This window comes from Gadus chalcogrammus, chromosome 20, assembly GCF_026213295.1.
Source record: "Gadus chalcogrammus isolate NIFS_2021 chromosome 20, NIFS_Gcha_1.0, whole genome shotgun sequence".
NCBI lineage: Eukaryota > Metazoa > Chordata > Actinopteri > Gadiformes > Gadidae > Gadus > Gadus chalcogrammus.
In genome coordinates this window covers 20,183,166-20,200,621 of record NC_079431.1, presented here as the reverse complement: position 1 = coordinate 20,200,621, position 17,456 = coordinate 20,183,166, and the positions used below count along the sequence as shown (strand labels likewise).

Here is a 17,456-nt window from a genome sequence, read left to right as displayed (position 1 = left end):
GGTTTGGTTTCTTACAAACTTTATTAACGTGGTTATAATCGTGTACCTATTTTAGAACATTATAGAAGCTAACATAATTATTCATAAGTATGCAGTGTCATAACTACATCGCTGACGTGTATAACAAACTAAACCGTTTGAAAATTGGTTGAAAATTTAGCAAGTTTTGGTTATTTAAAAAGTACATGTACCACTATCAAATGGGTGAGAAGCGGACTGTGGCAAGATGGCCGCCAGTGCGGACGTTCGGCTCCATTGGCCAGCAGCGCGGGGGAGACATGTTCTATATATGTTGCAAACAACATCAAGACAGTGGAAGACTTTGACCCTTTTTATTTATGTTTTATTGTATTACGTTCAGTCAAAAAGTGATAAATGCATAAAGAACAAAACTGTAAAACGGCAAACAAATAAGCTAAACATGTGGTTATGATGATGTTACAAATGCACAAAAATCAAGGTCCAAAGGTCAGTTCCCATCTTCTGTAGAGGCTGCTTGCTTTTCCAAATCTGTTAGGCACACACACACACAGACACACACACGCACGCACGCACGCACGCACGCACGCACGCACGCACGCACGCACGCACGCACGCACGCACGCACGCACACACACACACACACACACACACACACACAAGGTTTTTGTTATGGCTTTGTTTTTTGTATTTTGGAATTACTATTTTTACACTTTGATCAACAATTGTAATAATAAAATACATGTGCACTGACTATCGCTATTCATAAAATAGACATAACACAGTTTCAGTTTTTGTCTAATGAATAGAAGTCGTTAAGGTCCATGAATTCCAAGCAGTGTCCAAATGTTGTGCGGAAAAGTTTGATGATGTGGTTGTCTAGAAATAGTGCATGGGCTTTTTTACACTCTGGGTGCAAGAGGAGTCAACAAGGGCAACAACAGATGTCCTCTGGGAGTTAAATAGGGCAGATATGTCTTTGTAGGTTAAAGGGCATGTGTCTGTCTACCTGTCTGTTGGGGGAATATATTGAGATTTCTAGAAAATATTCAGTACATTTTGTGTTGACTGATCACATTTGAGCTAGGGTCCACCTGATGATGGCTTGGTGGACTCGGAGGTCCCCATGGTTGGACCGGTGATGTCTCTCGGGAGCCACTTGAGGGCAGAGGAAGAGTCACCTTCGTCATCCTCAGGGGGCCCTGTCTGAGGAATGAGAAACAACATGACAGTGACTGGACAAACATAAACCTCCCATCAACACAGGAGGGATTACCAGAACTGGTTTAAATAGCAGAGCTTAGAAAGCCGAACACAGCTCATATTTAGCAATGTTGTTACTCATGTCTTTATCACAAACTATAACTATTGTGTAAATGTATCAAATGTTATCTTTCAATGATGACTTTAAAAGTATACAGTCATATCAATATCATCCATAATTGACCTGTCGCTAAGTCACGCCCCCCGTCGTTACCATGACGAACTCAGACAAAAAACCAGGCTGGATAACAAAAACAAGTTTCTTCCAGAAGAAATCGAAAGGGACTACATTACGCTGAGCGATTTATTCAAAACTTTAAAATACATACAGAAGGGGACAAGCTTAAATTCAGTTGGCATTCTGGACTATCACACAGTGAAATATATATCCCATTCTGCAGTCTCTCGGGATACCGACTGTCCGTGTTACATGTAGCCTATCCCGAGCACATCATTTGAACATGTTTATTCATTTTTACACAAACAACATAAATCCACCATTAAATTGTTATATTATGCCTCCTCCCTGTGGTTTTCAATGGAGTTGTCAGAGTAAAGTGGAGGCTGGAATGTCATTGGCTCATCTGTGTTCTGCGACAGGTCAATTGTTTTGTGATTCCAATCCCATCTAGTAAACTGTGAACAAGAGCCTTAATAAAAAATATATATTGATGGTGTGCAAGTGAAACTTAGGTTTGTGTGGCTCTTATATTCTTGAATGCTGTTCTCATGACTGCAGGGCCTTCTCCTATTGCCTCTCCAGTAGCTTGAGCTCCAGGGCTCCAGGAGCAGAGCGAGGAAAACCATATGCCAAACCCATGAAGAGAGAGCATGCTGGTTTGCAACTTGTTCTACTCTCAATCCAGAGGCCAAGAGACTGTATTAACATTACGTGCCTCAATGCTCAATTCAGATCAGACTGTTTGCCATAGCTGTTGACTTCTTACTGTTCGAATGGCTGGTCAGCAGTAATGTTCTGGATCTGGGACCACATACCATAAGGGTATTGAATCTGATTTGAAAATATCCGATCCATTATGAGTGCTGCTCGCACTGTATCTGCAATGACAATTTAATATTTTTACAAATTTAAAAGATTCACCCTTAAGACAGTTGTGCAACACACACACAACTGCCACCAGTGTGCCCCAATGACACACTTTCACAGAACATCTGGCTTTCACAGAACATATAGAACGTTATATGCCTTGTAATACCTTGTAGTGACAAGGTACTATAGTGTACAGTGTACACGAGTGTCACAAGAAACAACACTAGCATACTAGTGAAACAAGAGACCAGAAGGTCATTCTTGTTGTGTTGTGTGTGAGTTTCCGTTTCAGTTTTAGTAGTAATACGTAGGTTATTTCAGGGTCAACAGTACATTGAATTTTGTTGCCTGAAAAAAACAGCTCAGCTTAGAAGTACAAGTAGTACAAGTGTGGCTGGTTGCAATAACAGTCATATAATTAAGCAATATATCACGCCAGGCTGTGGTATGTGCTCATTATACCACTGTATAATGAGCACATACCACTGACTGAAGTGATCTATTGCTTTTATACAACGGTTACTATTATGGCGAAACGAAAGTCATAGACACACTACATTTAAAAAGAAACCAAGAAAGTCAAAATAGCCGTTTAATTAAAGAATACAAAAAAGTAGTCCCTCCTGGCTGCCGCTATGCATCGACGGTCGCTATGCAACACACTTTAGCGTCCCTCCGAGAGAAGGCTCCGATAGAGCGGTTCGCCGGCAATTTATCCTATGGAGCAGTTCACTCGCCGTGTGCCTAAGCTTTCGTTAGTCTCTCCATCGCCTTGCTCACTCCCGGAGTAACAACATTTACACGCTCTCCACCATCCAACATATGTTTTACTTTGTAACTGTTTCTACTTCCAGGCGCGGAGTGATATGCAAACTTTCACAAAATGATCGGGCGTCATAGCAGTTATGTATACGCTCATTATACAACAGTTGGGAACCAATCAGATCGCTGGATTTAGGTCCCCCGTTGTATAAGGAAATATATATATATATATATATATATATATATATAAATATATATATTAGAGCTGTCAGTTAAACGCGTTATAAACGACGTTAACGCAAACCAATTTTAATGGCAAAAAAATATCGCACGATTAACGCAATTATTTTATTTAAAAAAAAAAATATATATATTTTTTTTTTCTTTGGCTCAAAACAAAGAAGCAAGACTGCTATGTTCAAATGACATTTGTTCAAAGCAGTCGTTTAATTGCACTATAGGCTCTTTTTTTGTATCATCCTGTTTTGATCAGTATATGCCAATGTTGTTATCAAAAGAAAATCATTTGCACAAGGCAAGCCGATGCACTTCACCATGTTGATAAGAGAATTAAAATGAGAAGAATTATGGGACAAAGAAATCAAGGGATATTTAGCATAGAAAAATAATTTGCGATCAATCGCGATTAATCGTGAGTTAACTATGACATTAATGCGATTAATCACGATTAAATATTTTAATCGCTTGACAGCTCTAATATATATATATATATATATATTTTGCAGTACTTCTCTATGGCACTTTTACTATTTCATATAATCTTGCATAATTTTTATATATATATATATATATATATATATATATATATATATATATATATATATATATATATATATATATATATATATACATAACAATTATGTAAGATTATATGAAATAGTAAAAGTGCCATACAGAAGTACTGCACATCAGCAGTAATGGTTGGTAGTGCATTTATGCAAAGAGAAGGTAAGCAGATATGAGATGAATATTTATGTTGATTCCCACAAATCTCCATGGTCTGACGCACAGGCCACAATCACAGCACAGGTTGAGAAGAAGCGAGACTACAGCCTCCCCCACACATCTACCCTGCCACTATCTGACACACAGATAGCAGACAGCCCACAGACCTTGCCATGGTCTGACGCACAGGCCACAATCAGAGCACAGGTTGAGAAGAAGCGAGACTACAGCCTCCCCCACACATCTACTCTGCCACTATCTGACACACAGATAGCAGACAGCCCACAGACCTTGAAGAGAGACAATAGCCCGCCCGACGCCATCAAAGCTAAAGTTACATGTATCAGCCTGATTAGCCCGTCACTGAAATTAAAATTAGCAAACTTATATCTGTGTCATTGATAGCATCGCCATGGCGACAGTCTGATAACACCCAAGAGGATGGCGCCCCAGCCCCCCCCCCCCCCCCCCTATACTGATAGTAGTCCTGAGTATTTCTGAGACAAAAAAGGGTTCAGCCGTAGACACAGTATAAAGGAAGTTTCACATAATCTGCTGAACCCAAGGTTGCCTACGTCAAAGCAGGGCAACTTTCGCATTCATGCTGTAACCACTAAGAGAGTAAACAAAGGGAAACTTAGACACACTGCTAACCTCACAAATCTCATATCTATTGCCTCCAAACCAAAAACAACCTTAAAGCCTATCAACAACACCATCAGGATGGCTCTACTTAATGTGAGGTCTCTTAATAACAAATCATTTTTAGTTAATGATTTTATTACCACTTCTAAACTAGATTTTATGTTTTTAACTGAAACATGGCTAGAACAAATTAACAGTGCAACCATTCTGATAGAGACAGCTCCTCCCAACTATAACTTTTTTGATGCATGTAGATCTGGAAAAAGAGGTGGAGGGGTTGCTGCTATATTTAAAAATGTATTTCAGGGGAAACAGATGTTATTTTGTGATTTTCCATCGTTCGAATACCTTAGTGCTGTATTGAAATGCTCCCCCAGAGTTCTCCTATTAATTATTTACAGGCCACGCAAATTTTTTCGATGACTTCACAGAATTATTGTCTATCATCTTCACAGAATTTGACTGTCTAGTTATAACTGGTGACTTCAATTTTCATACTGATGATTTGTATGACAAGTGTGCAAAAAAACTTTTTGCCATTTTGGACACATTTGAACTGTCGCAACATGTGAAAGAGGCTACTCATTGTAAGGGGCACACTCTAGACCTGCTTATCACAAAGGGCCTCAATGTTTCTGATCTCTCTGTGACTGATCCTTCCTTATCTGACCACTTTTGTGTTTTCTTTAACATATCTTTTATTCCCGACATACAGACAAAATCAAACACTGTCCAAAAACGGTATATCAATGACGATTCTAATGTACTTTTTAAAAAGGCCATCTCCTTGCTACCACCTCTAAACCCATGTTCTGCTGATGATCTTGTAGAAAACTTTAATTTGAAAATTTTTAAAGTCATAGATGTCATTGCACCTTATAAGGTTAAAACGATTTCTGGAAAGCAAAAGGCACCCTGGAGAAAAGCTGCTTCTGTAACAGCACAGAAAAAAGAATGCAGGAAGGTTGAACGCATCTGGCGTAAAACAAAACTTCATATTCACCATGATATCTATAAAGAGAGCCTCCGTGCCTACAATTTAGACTTAAAAAATGCGAGAGAAACATTTTTCTCCAATATCATTCAAACCAACACTAATAATGCAAAAACCCTATTTGCAACTGTTGACAGACTTACCAACCCCCCAACAGAAATTCCACCTGATCTCCATTCCACGCAGAAATGCAATGAGTTTGCAGGTTTTTATATTGATAAAATTGAAGGTATCAGACGCGCCATCAATATCTCCACTTCAAACAAAAATGTTGGACTACCACCCTGTTCAGGCAAAAATTACGTGGCAAGGATGGCATGCTTTAATGTTATAGACTCTCAAAATCTTGTGGAAACTGTGACACAACTAAAGCCATCCACCTGTTGCCTTGATACTATACCTACCAACCTCTTTAAGAATGTTTTCGACTGCCTAGCAGTAGACATATTGCAGATAGTTAACAACTCTCTCCAGTCAGGCAATTTCCCAAAAGCTTTGAAAACTGCAGTTATTAAACCCCTTTTAAAAAAGCGGAGCCTAGATGCCTCTATTATTAACAACTACAGACCAATATCAAATCTACCCTTCATAAGTGAAATCATTGAGAAAGTTGTCCTCCAGCAACTTAATCACTTCCTGGCATCAACTGGTTGCTATGACACCTTCCAATCAGGATTTCGACCCCTGCACAGCACTGAGACCGCCCTTATTAAAGTTGTAAACGACATCCGTCTTAACACAGACTCTGGCAAAACCTCAATACTAATGCTACTTGACCTCAGTGCTGCATTCAACACTGTAGACCATACATTACTTCCGGAAAGGTTAGAAAACTGGGTGGGGCTTTCAGGCACTGTCTTAAATTGGTTCAGGTCCTACCTACAAAATAGGAACTACTTTGTTTCCATTGGCGACTTTGTATCAGAATCAACCAACGTGACATGTGGAGTCCCACAAGGTTCGATCTTAGGACCCTGTTTATTCAACATCTACATGCTCCCATTAGGGCAAATCATGCAAAATAACAATATTGACCATCATTGCTATGCTGATGACACGCAAATCTATGTATCGCTATCACCAAATGACTATCGGCCCATAGATCTGCTGTGCCAGTGCATTGAGCAAGTGAAGGAATGGATGTGCCGAAATTTCCTTCAACTAAATGAGGATAAAACAGAGATAATTGTATTTGGTTCTAAACCGGAAAGGCTTAAAGTAACCCAACACCTTCACTCTCTGTCCCTGAAAACCTCAATCAAAGCCAGAAATCTAGGGGTTATCATGGATTCAGATTTACATTTTGACAGTCACATCAAATCAGTTACAAAATCGGCATATTATCACCTTAAAAATGTAGCAAGACTTACAAAAACTTGTACATGCCTTTATCACTAGTAAGCTTGATTACTGCAATGGTCTCCTTACAGGTCTCCCAAAACAAACTCTGAGGAAGCTTCAGCTTGTTCAGAATGCTGCTGCTAGAGTTCTAACAAAGACCAAAAAATTTGATCATATTACACCAATTCTGAAATCGTTACATTGGCTTCCTGTAGGTCAGAGAATTGATTTTAAAATCATGTTGCTTACCTATAAATCCCTACATGGTTTAGGCCCAAAATATTTAACTGATATGCTTCCACTACATCAGCCTTTTAGACCACTAAGAAGCTCTGAGACCAATCTGTTAATTATCCCCAGAGTAAACACAAAACATGGGAAAGCAGGATTTAGTTACTACGCAACAAATAGCTGGAATAAACTCCCAGAGGATTTAAGACTTGCCCCAACTCTGAGCACCTTTAAAACAAGACTGAAGACTTTTATGTTTGCTATAGCTTTCTGCTAAATCTTAAATACATTGCACTTTCTAAAAAGCTTTTTTAACTTTGCCTTTATTTTCTATTTTAATACTAAAATGCCTTTTTAACTTTCTATTTTTTGCATATGTTTTTCTTTTACTTACCTATTATTTTATTTTATTGTATGACAATGTTTATATGTGAAGCACTTTGAGTCTGCCTTGTGTATGAAAAGTGCTATATCAATAAAGTTGCCTTGCCTTGCCTTGATGTGTGTGTGTGTGTGTGTGTGTGTGTGTGTGTGTGTGTGTGTGTGTGTGTGTGTGCGTGCGTGCGTGCGTGCGTGCGTGCGTGCGTGCGTGCGTGCGTGCGTGCGTGCGTGCGTGCGTGCGTGCGTGCGTGCGTGCGTGCGTGCGTGCGTGCGTGCGTGCGTGCGTGCGTGCGTGCGTGCGTGCGTGCGTGCGTGCGTGCGTGTGTGTGTGTGCGCGTTGGTCACATCTTGCTTACCTGTTCTGTTAGAATGTAATCACCATGCTGCTCACATCCGATGTCAAACACGTACTTCCCCGGTCCCGTTGGCTGAACCCAACAATGCATATGAGGCAGTTCTGTGAGCATTCTCAGGTAATACTAGCTTGAGACATTTAGTAAGCCTACTCAGAAAATACCACTTTGAGCGTTCAAACCAAAACACAATAACAGTAATCACCGCTTTGAAAGTCTAGTCACTTCATTGTTCCTAAGACAAAGGATTTTACCGTCCCACTTTATGCTTGCTTTATCATATTAATTTCCCTTTACAGATTGACCAGTCTTAATGCACATTTGATAACGAAAGCCCCTTAGTTATTAGTCACAGGCTTACCCCTAGTGATGGCGAATACATAGGGGTCAAATGAGATGTTCGGAAGAATGAAGCTCTTCTGGCAGGAATGTAATTGATCCACACCGCCATGGCGTGTGTGTGTTTCAGGTTCACTTTTAAAGACTTACATTGTTATTCAGGAAGCTCCCCTTGTAGTGGTGGTTGGAATGGAGGATCTCTCCGACTGCGTCTATCTTGCCGTTGTTCCAGGCACCCCTATACGAAGAGCCGGTGTCGTTGTACCAGTACGTCCCCTGGCCGTGCCTTGGAGCGACCCAACGACAGAGATGTTATCACTGACTCCCATCACAGGAGGCTTCTTCTTAGAAACCAAAGGGATTCTACTCAACAATCAATAAATACTAGAATATAGAAAGCGTTAAAGGTCCCATGGCATGCTACTTTATGGATGCCTATATATAGGTGTTAGTGGGCTCCTTATACAGTACTTGTAGACGTTCAAGAAATTCAGCCTAGGATCAGAATTACAGCCACTCCACCATGCTCCGCCAGTCCACAATGAGCTTTCCACAAACGTTCCGTTTTTTAGAGGCAGGACTAGGTGGAGGGTGGGTGTGTGGCCCTGAGCAGCTGGCGGCCACGGTTCCATGCGCTCGTGTTAACAGTGGATCGCAAAGGCGAGGAATATTTGCATAACACAGCTTTTGGCCGTGTTATGCAAATATTCTAGAACACTCGGGGTGCTCCGGTGGGAGTCCTGGAGCTCTATATCTAAATAATATCATATTATACATAGATATCTATATCATATAATATAACTTATCACGGCCAAAAGCTACGTGGACCTCCAGACGATATTATAAATCTCAAACGACTGTGTCGGGCCCTCCGACGTCTCTGGTTCTTCCACTTCCACATCAATCTACCAAATCTAATCTTTTGCTGCCATGGCGCCGACGCGAGTAGGACGCTTATCCAGTAGCTCCTTGCGTGTCGCGTTGTTTTTAGTAATTTAAGTGTGTTTTTGTAAACTTTTAACTCTTTATAAACTATGTGTAGATCTATATATATTCTATGGATACACTGACTTTTCACGGACAGCATAGCGGTGGACATCTTGTTTATTCAAGGGAGAAACTGCTTTCACTCCAAACAATGGGACGTAACGGCTTTTTCCACCCCATACCTGCGGAGCTGAAGAGGAGGCGCCGAGGCTGCAGAGCCGGAGCGAAGGTGAAGGCTAGGCTAGCGGCTAAGCGGTGGAAGTACAAGCCCTCGGTTCCGTCGATAGTGATGGGGAATGTGAACTGTTTGACCAAGAAGACGGACGAGCTGGCTGCCCTTGTGAGGACGGACAAGACGTTCAGGGAGTGCAGCTTACTTTGCCTCTCTGAAACCTGGCTAACCCAGAACATCCCGGACGCTAATGTGGATCTACCTGGATTCACCACAGTGAGAGCGGACCGAGACTGTGGACGCAGCGGCAAAAGCAACGGAGGGGGACTCGCGCTGTTTATCAACAACAGATGGTGCAACCAGGGGCATGTTACGGTGAAGGAAATCGTGTGCGACCGAGAGATCGAGCTGCTTGCGGTAGGTCTCAGACCGTACTACATACCTAGAGAGTTCTCCCACGCCATCGCTGTTGTTGTTTACGTCCCTCCGCGGGCGCACGCAGAGACCGCGTGTGACGTCATACATTCAACAATCGCGAGACTGCAAACACAACACCCAGACGCATTCATCGCTGTCTCCAGGGATTTCAACCATGTGATACTGGACTCCACATTGCCAGACTTTCACCAGTATGTAAGCTGCCCCACCAGGAAGAACAGGACATTAGACCTCCTGTATGCCAACGTGAGGGAAGCTTACACTGCCACTCCTCTGCCCCCACTGGGAAAGTCTGACCATAACCTGGTCCTGCTCTCGCCACAGTACAAAACACAGATCCAGAGACAGTCTACGACCAAACGCTCCTTCAGGAAATGGTCTCCTGAAGCAGCAGAGGCTCTGAGGGACTGCTTTGAATGTACTGACTGGAGCGTGCTGCAGGAAGCACATGGTGAGGACATAGAGGGGGTCACACACTGCACTACTGACTACCTGAACTTCTGTATGGACGTTGTGGTCCCTATCAAAACTGTACGCTGCTTCCCCAACAACAAGCCCTGGATCACCAGTAATGTCAAGGACATCCTGAACAGGAAGAAGAGGGCATTCAAGGATGGTGACAGAGACGAGCTGAAGCGCATACAGATGGAACTCAAGGTCCACCTGAGAGAGGCGAAGGAGGAATACAGAAGGAAGGTAGAACAGAAGCTGCAGCATAACAACATGAGGGAGGTCTGGGATGGCATGAAAACAATCACAGGCTGCAAGAAGAAGGGCAGCATCACAGGAGAGGGGGATGCTGGAAGAGCAAACCAGCTAAATCTGTTTTTTAACAGGTTTGACACTCCAGGTCCCACAACCAGCGATGGTCCACTTCACACCCCCACCATGTCCATCACCTCCCCCAATTCCACCACCTCAGACTGCAGACCACCCCCACCCCCACCCTCCACACCCATGGACAGTTCAACCCTCCTCCCCACCACCATCACCAAGGATCAGGTGAGCAGAGAGCTGAGGAGGCTTCATCCAAGGAAAGCAGCAGGCCCGGACAGAGTGTGTCCAAGGATGCTTAAAGCCTGTTCTGCTAAACTGGGGGAGCCACTCCAGCATGTCTTCAATCTGAGCCTGCAGCTGGGGAGGGTCCCAGTGCTCTGGAAGAATTCATGTCTCATCCCGATTCCTAAGAAAAAACACCCCAGGGAGCCAGGTGACTTCAGACCAGTAGCACTGACATCACATATTATGAAGACATTTGAACGGCTGTTGCTCCATGTCCTCAGACCCCAGGTCCACCACGCACAAGATCCACTGCAGTTTGGATACCAGGAGAAGGTGGGCGTGGAGGATGCCATCCTCTATCTGCTCCATAGGGCCCACTCTCATCTGGAAAGGGAGAGCGGCGCTGTGAGGATCGTGTTTTTTGATTTCTCCAGCGCCTTCAACACCATCCGGCCGCTCCTGCTGAGAGACCAGCTGACAGAGATGAGAGTGGACCCACTCCTGGTTACATTGATTACGGACTACCTCACAGAGAGACAACAGTACGTTAGACTGAAGGGCTGCACGTCAGACACTGTGGTCAGCAGCACCGGAGCACCACAAGGGACCGTGCTCTCTCCCGTCCTCTTCACCTTGTATACATCCGACTTCCAGCATAACTCTGGGCTCTGCCATGTGCAGAAATACTCAGACGACACTGCGATAGTTGGCTGTATCAAGGATGGAAGGGAGGGGGAGTACAGGAGCCTGGTTGAGGACTTTGTGAGGTGGTGCAGGACTGCAGGTCCAACCATCTGCAGCTGAACTCCTCCAAGACCAAGGAGATGGTGGTGGACTTCAGAAGGAAGAAACCACATCTCCAACCCGTGTCCATCGAGGGGGTCGATGTGGAGGTGGTCAGGACCTATAAATATCTGGGGCTGCAGCTGGACGACAAGCTGGACTGGACAGCAAATATGGACGCTTTACACAGGAAAGGGCGGAGCCGTCTGTATTTCCTGAGAAGGCTGGGGTCCTTCAACATCTGCAAAAAACTACTGCAGATGTTTTACCAGTCTGTGGTGGCCAGCGGGCTCTTTTATGCTGTGGTTTGCTGGGGAGGAAGCAGCAGGAGGAGAGACGCTGGTCGAATGGACAGACTGGTGAGGAGTGCTGGCTCAGTAGTGGGCACAGAGCTGGACTCTCTGGTGACAGTGGCAGAGAGAAGGACCCTGGACAACACCCACCACCCTCTGCACGACACCTTCACCAGGCAGAGGAGTGTTTTCAGTGGCCGACTGCTGTCCCAGTCCAGCTCCACTAATAGACTAAAAAACTTGTATTTTTGCACATCCATCTGCACTGTTTTTATGTATGTTTTCGGCTGCTACTGGATACTTGAATTTCCCCCGCGATTAATAAAGTATATATCTATCTATCTATCTATCTATCTGAAGTAGACTGAACTGCGACATGGAGGAGAAAGAGATTGTTGCCCGCGATTGTCTCCCGCCGGAGCCCCGCTGGAGCCCCGCGGAGCCCCGTCGGCAGCGGGCAGTGGTGCAGTGGTGCCTAGCGGCGGGGTTGTCTCAGCAGCGGGCAGCGGGGCTCCGGCGGGAGACAATCGCGGGCAACAATCCCTTTCTCCTCCATGTCGCAGTTCATGTACTTCAGGGAGTCATGCATAGACCTTCTCTCATCACCCACCCAGCTCTTGTAACTCCAACTACATCAATGCCACAGTCTTGATGGAATTTTTAAAAAGCAAACTGGGACATTTTCAGAGAAGAACTTAACAAACACCCCCACTAGACCTAGCAGAACAAGACCAAGATACTACCTACAAGCACTTTAGCAACTCCATCATAAACGCAGCAAAAGCAAGCATACCTCGTGGCCACCGCAGAGTATATGTTCCTGGCTGGGATGAAGAATGTGAAACATATTCTCTTCTCCATGACAATGCAACCTCCTACGAGGAATCCCAAGAAGCTGCCACCGCTCTCCTCAACCATCTTGACAACCGACGCAGAGAGAAATGGATAGAAGAAACTGAAGATATTAACTTCACACACTCCAGCAGACAAGCGTGGAGCAAACTGAACAGGCTAATTGGAAATGTCAAACCTTTCACCTCACAAGCTCATGTTAAGGCCAATGACATAGATAACAACCTGATAAATAATGGGAAGTTCAATACACCAAACAAAGACTTTACCTTCAAGATCAATAGACACTTGAAAGAAGCATGGAACGCACCATCAGCTGACCAAGATCTGTGCTCTGACTTCTCCATGGCTGAGGTCAAAATAGCCATTGCCACACTCAAACAAAACAAAGCTCCAGGACCAGACTCCCTCCACCCAGAATTCTTCCAACACCTCCCAGAATTGACCCTACTATGGCTGAAGAACTTTTTCAACACGTGTCTCAGGACAGTGAAGATCCCAAAGATCTGGCGCACCGCCAAAATAGTTGCCATACTCAAACCAAACAAACCAGCTGAAGATCCAAAAAGCTACCGACCAATTAGCCTACTCTGCATTAGCTTCAAACTCCTTGAAAGACTGATCCTCAACCGCATCTATGACACCGTTGATGAGAACCTCCCTAATGAACAAGCCGGTTTCAGAAAAGGCTACTCTACCACTGACCAAGTTGCCCGACTTACTGAGGATATCACAACTGCATTTCAATGCAAAGAAAAGGCTGGTGCAGTATTTGTAGACCTGAGTGCTGCATATGACACTATATGGCATCGTGGCCTTGCCTTGAAGCTGCTACAAACAATACCAAGCAAACACATGGTAAAACGTATCATGCAGATGACGACAAACAGAAGCTTCACACTTCGACCATCAAAAAACCAAAAAGAAAATGCTAAAGAATGGCGTGCCCCAGGGATCTGTTCTAGCTCCAATCTGCTTCAACATCTATACCTCGGATTTACCAAAAACAAGCAGCAAAAAATACACCTATGCAGACGACATCTCACTCCTAACTACCGGAACTTCCTTTAGCTCACTAAATGACACCTTAACTGATGATCTTACTAATCGGAACAAATACTTTATCAACTGGCGACTGAAAATGAATGAAACCAAAACTGTCAGCAGCACCTTCCATCTTGCCAACCGACTAGCCAACATCCAACTAGAAGTCAAATGTGCAGGAAACATCATCCCATTTGAAAAGTCACCAAAATACTTGGGTGTTACTCTGGATAGAACCCTAACCTATAACCAACACCTCCAGCAAGTCAGAGCCAAGGTGGAAGCAAGAAACTGCCTCATTCACCGTCTCTGCGGAACCTCGTGGGGAGGAAGTTTCCCTGTACTACGGACTGCTACTCTAGCACTGGCCTACTCAACAGCAGAATACTGTGCACCTATTTGGTGCAAATCCACTCACACCTCCAAGCCTGACACAGTCCTCAACCACAGCATGCGGATAGTTTCAGGATGCATAAAATCTACACCAACCTCATACTTACCAATCCTCAGCGGAATCCCACCACCAGCAATCCGTCGTGAAGCAGCCTGCCTTAACCTTGCACAGAGAGCTCAACGCAGAGCCAGCCACCTACTCCACCACGACATCAACTCAAACGACCCACCACCACACCTACCGTCGAGGGAACCAATCTCTGCAAGACTCCGGGGCCTGCTGCATGAGGCAAATGGCCAGCCACCTGGGTCCTGGACCATCACACAATGGACCAAACAGTGGGGCCAAGCCAACACCAAGCTACATGGCTACATCGAAACACCGTCCACAAGGCCTGCAGGACACAACCTCAACCGAAAATCCTGGGTACGACTTAACAGATGCCGGACAGGACATGGACGCTTCAGAGCCAACATGCACAGGATGAACCTTTGTGTTGCCCCTGACTGCCCCTGTGGAGCCCCAGAGCAAACGGCTGATCACATCATAAACGACTGCACCAAGTACCAGTGCCCTGGTCTCCAGGCACTGTCTACCCTGAACAGTGAAGCACTGGCATGGCTAGAGGACACAAGCTTAGTCATTTAACAGTATTGAGATGTACTTTGTGACATACGAATATATATATATAGGGAGTCAAAGACAACGTTCCTTTTCCCCCAATTCCTTCTCAACCATGGCTGAGATAACCCCCACTACGACTCTCGTTGTGGAAATACCAGAGACGTCAGAGAACCTGACGGGTTATGTGCCATAACACTAACAGCAGACCGGTTATCCAAACAAAAAATAAGTGTACAACATTTGCGTTACAGTGTGTGCATTCACACACACACACACACACACACACACACACACACACACACACACACACACACACACACACACACACACACACACACACACACACACACACACACACACACACACACACACACACACACGTGGCGCTCGCAGGGTCGTAGCTCATTGTGTCATTGGCAGGCCAAATTCTCTTGGCGGGCAAGGCAGAGAAAGGGGAGGTAACTTCGCCCTTATGACGACATATGGGGCCAAATTTGAAATCGGAGCTTTCATTTTAGCAGGATACCTAGTGTGCGGTCTACACCTAAAGCCTTTTCTAGCTACTGGGGGACCTTAGGCAGGCTTGGGGAACTCATATTAATGCTAGAAAACCTCATAAAGTGATTTTTATGCCATGGGACCTTTAAATGTACCCGAAATTCTTTGCCTTTTGCAACTAGCTGAGAAGTGGATATCCTAGAGACCGGACGGACTTAAGCCAATGTTATTATTACCTCAAATCAACAATAGGTGAAAGAAACTCCTAGAAGGAATAAACTGTGAATTATTCTCTCATATCTCTGCTAGCGGACGCCAACTCTAACTGATAAACATCAAATACATCATACCTCAATATCCCTAATGTAGGCGTCTGTTTATTCTGCCATGCTAAACCACGATCTAAATTAAAGGAGACAGTGGTGCCGAGTAGAGGGAGGGAGTGCTAAACAGGATAGGATAGTGTCAGTGCTGCAAGGTGTTCAACTCCCAGCCAAATGGTTCTGGGTTTGATTTCCCTATGAACGCAAACTAACCTGTTTGTAACAAGATGCATTACCTCTACCTCAATGAACTGTAAATTGCTCTCAATTAAAGTATTAATCTGCTTAAAGATGAACTTGGGTGGCCAGGTGATGTTGTTGTTATGGGAGCGCATTGAGGATGAGGTGCAGATCACAGGCCTACCTGACGTCGCGGAGCCACGCTCCATCGTACTTATCTCCGTTAGGGTAGGTGTAGATGCCATGGCCCTGACGCAAGTCCTCCACCCAGGACCCTGGCCGGGGAATAGGGCGGAAAAAGTGAGGGGGAATTCTGGGAAGTGTATATTCATTTTCATCAAACACACTCTTGCACACGCACACACACACACACACACACACACACACACACACACACACACACACACACACACACACACACACACACACACACACACACACACACTCACACACACACTCACACACACACACACACACACACACACACACACACACACACACACACACACACACACACACACACACACACATACAAAATATGTTTAAGGGTCTGAAGATACCTTCATATTTGGATCCGTCTGGGTAGTAGAGGGTGCCTTGTCCTTGTTTGATGTTATTGTAGTAATCTCCTATGAAGCAGGCGCCACTCTTAAAGCGATATGTTCCCTGCCAGATGAAAAACAGTCATGAAGTAAATGTATTTATGAATCTATGCTTCTGACAGTACAGGTAACTTTGAGCCCAAGTTTAAGTTTTTCTTTAACATTTGACTAAATAATGGCAAACCTGGATGTTTAGAAGACGACCTGGGATTAAAAAAACAACTGCATTCTGGTGTTTGAAATAAAGAAAAACTTTGAAAGAATTAAAGGGAAAGGTTGCAGTACACCTGTCCGCATCGGCGGCCGCTGTCATACTGTCCCTGGTACGTGTCTCCACCGGGAAGTACCGCTCTGCCCGACCCATGCCTCTCTCCTACTTCGTTTCTGTCTCCAGAATATTCCTAGAAGGTGATACACACACAGCACAGATGCACGCACGCACGCACACACACACACACACACACACACACACACACACACACACACACACACACACACACACACACACACACACACACACACACACACACACACACACACACACACACACACACACACACACGTTGATGTATCCCACTAACGAACAAGATTAACCACACTTAGACAAGAGTGTGTTCATTGACTCACCCCAAGGTAGTTCTGATCCTCCTCCGGATCCTCAGACCCCACATCGGACATATTGATACTGGTAATGGGGTGTGAAGTCGTACTTTGGACGTTAGAAAAGGATCTGCTTCAACGGGAGATGCTCAGGCGCGTTGTGTACAGTAACTATGACAACGGTGACGGATATAGTTCAGTGCGCGTACACCAGCCTCCAGCTCGTTGTGTGTTCAGTTACTATGGTAACGGCGTTGTCCGTGATTACGTCGCCTTCCGTAAATTCAATTTAATGGACAAAAATACAATTTTACAATTAAATATAATAATAATTTAATATTAATTATCTTAATTTCTTT

The 17,456-nt window shown here is 44.3% G+C and overlaps 1 protein-coding gene across 2 annotated transcripts; it reads right to left on the bottom strand.

The window, feature by feature from the left end:
* Positions 1-320: 320 nt before the first annotated feature.
* Positions 321-17,264, bottom strand: LOC130373018 (radial spoke head 1 homolog). Of its 2 annotated transcripts, none has more exons than XM_056579222.1 (8): positions 17,125-17,264; positions 16,785-16,898; positions 16,456-16,561; positions 16,080-16,170; positions 8,456-8,591; positions 7,970-8,041; positions 1,036-1,185; positions 321-510 (listed from the first exon to the last, which is right to left on the bottom strand). In XM_056579222.1, exons 1-7 carry the CDS (start codon positions 17,173-17,175, stop codon positions 1,063-1,065), a joined length of 693 nt encoding a protein of 230 aa, XP_056435197.1. In that variant the 5' UTR covers positions 17,176-17,264; the 3' UTR covers positions 321-510; positions 1,036-1,062. The 2 variants fall into 2 exon arrangements, with proteins under 2 accessions (XP_056435197.1, XP_056435196.1); XM_056579221.1 differs by having other exon boundaries at positions 1,074-1,185.
* Positions 17,265-17,456: the final 192 nt, after the last annotated feature.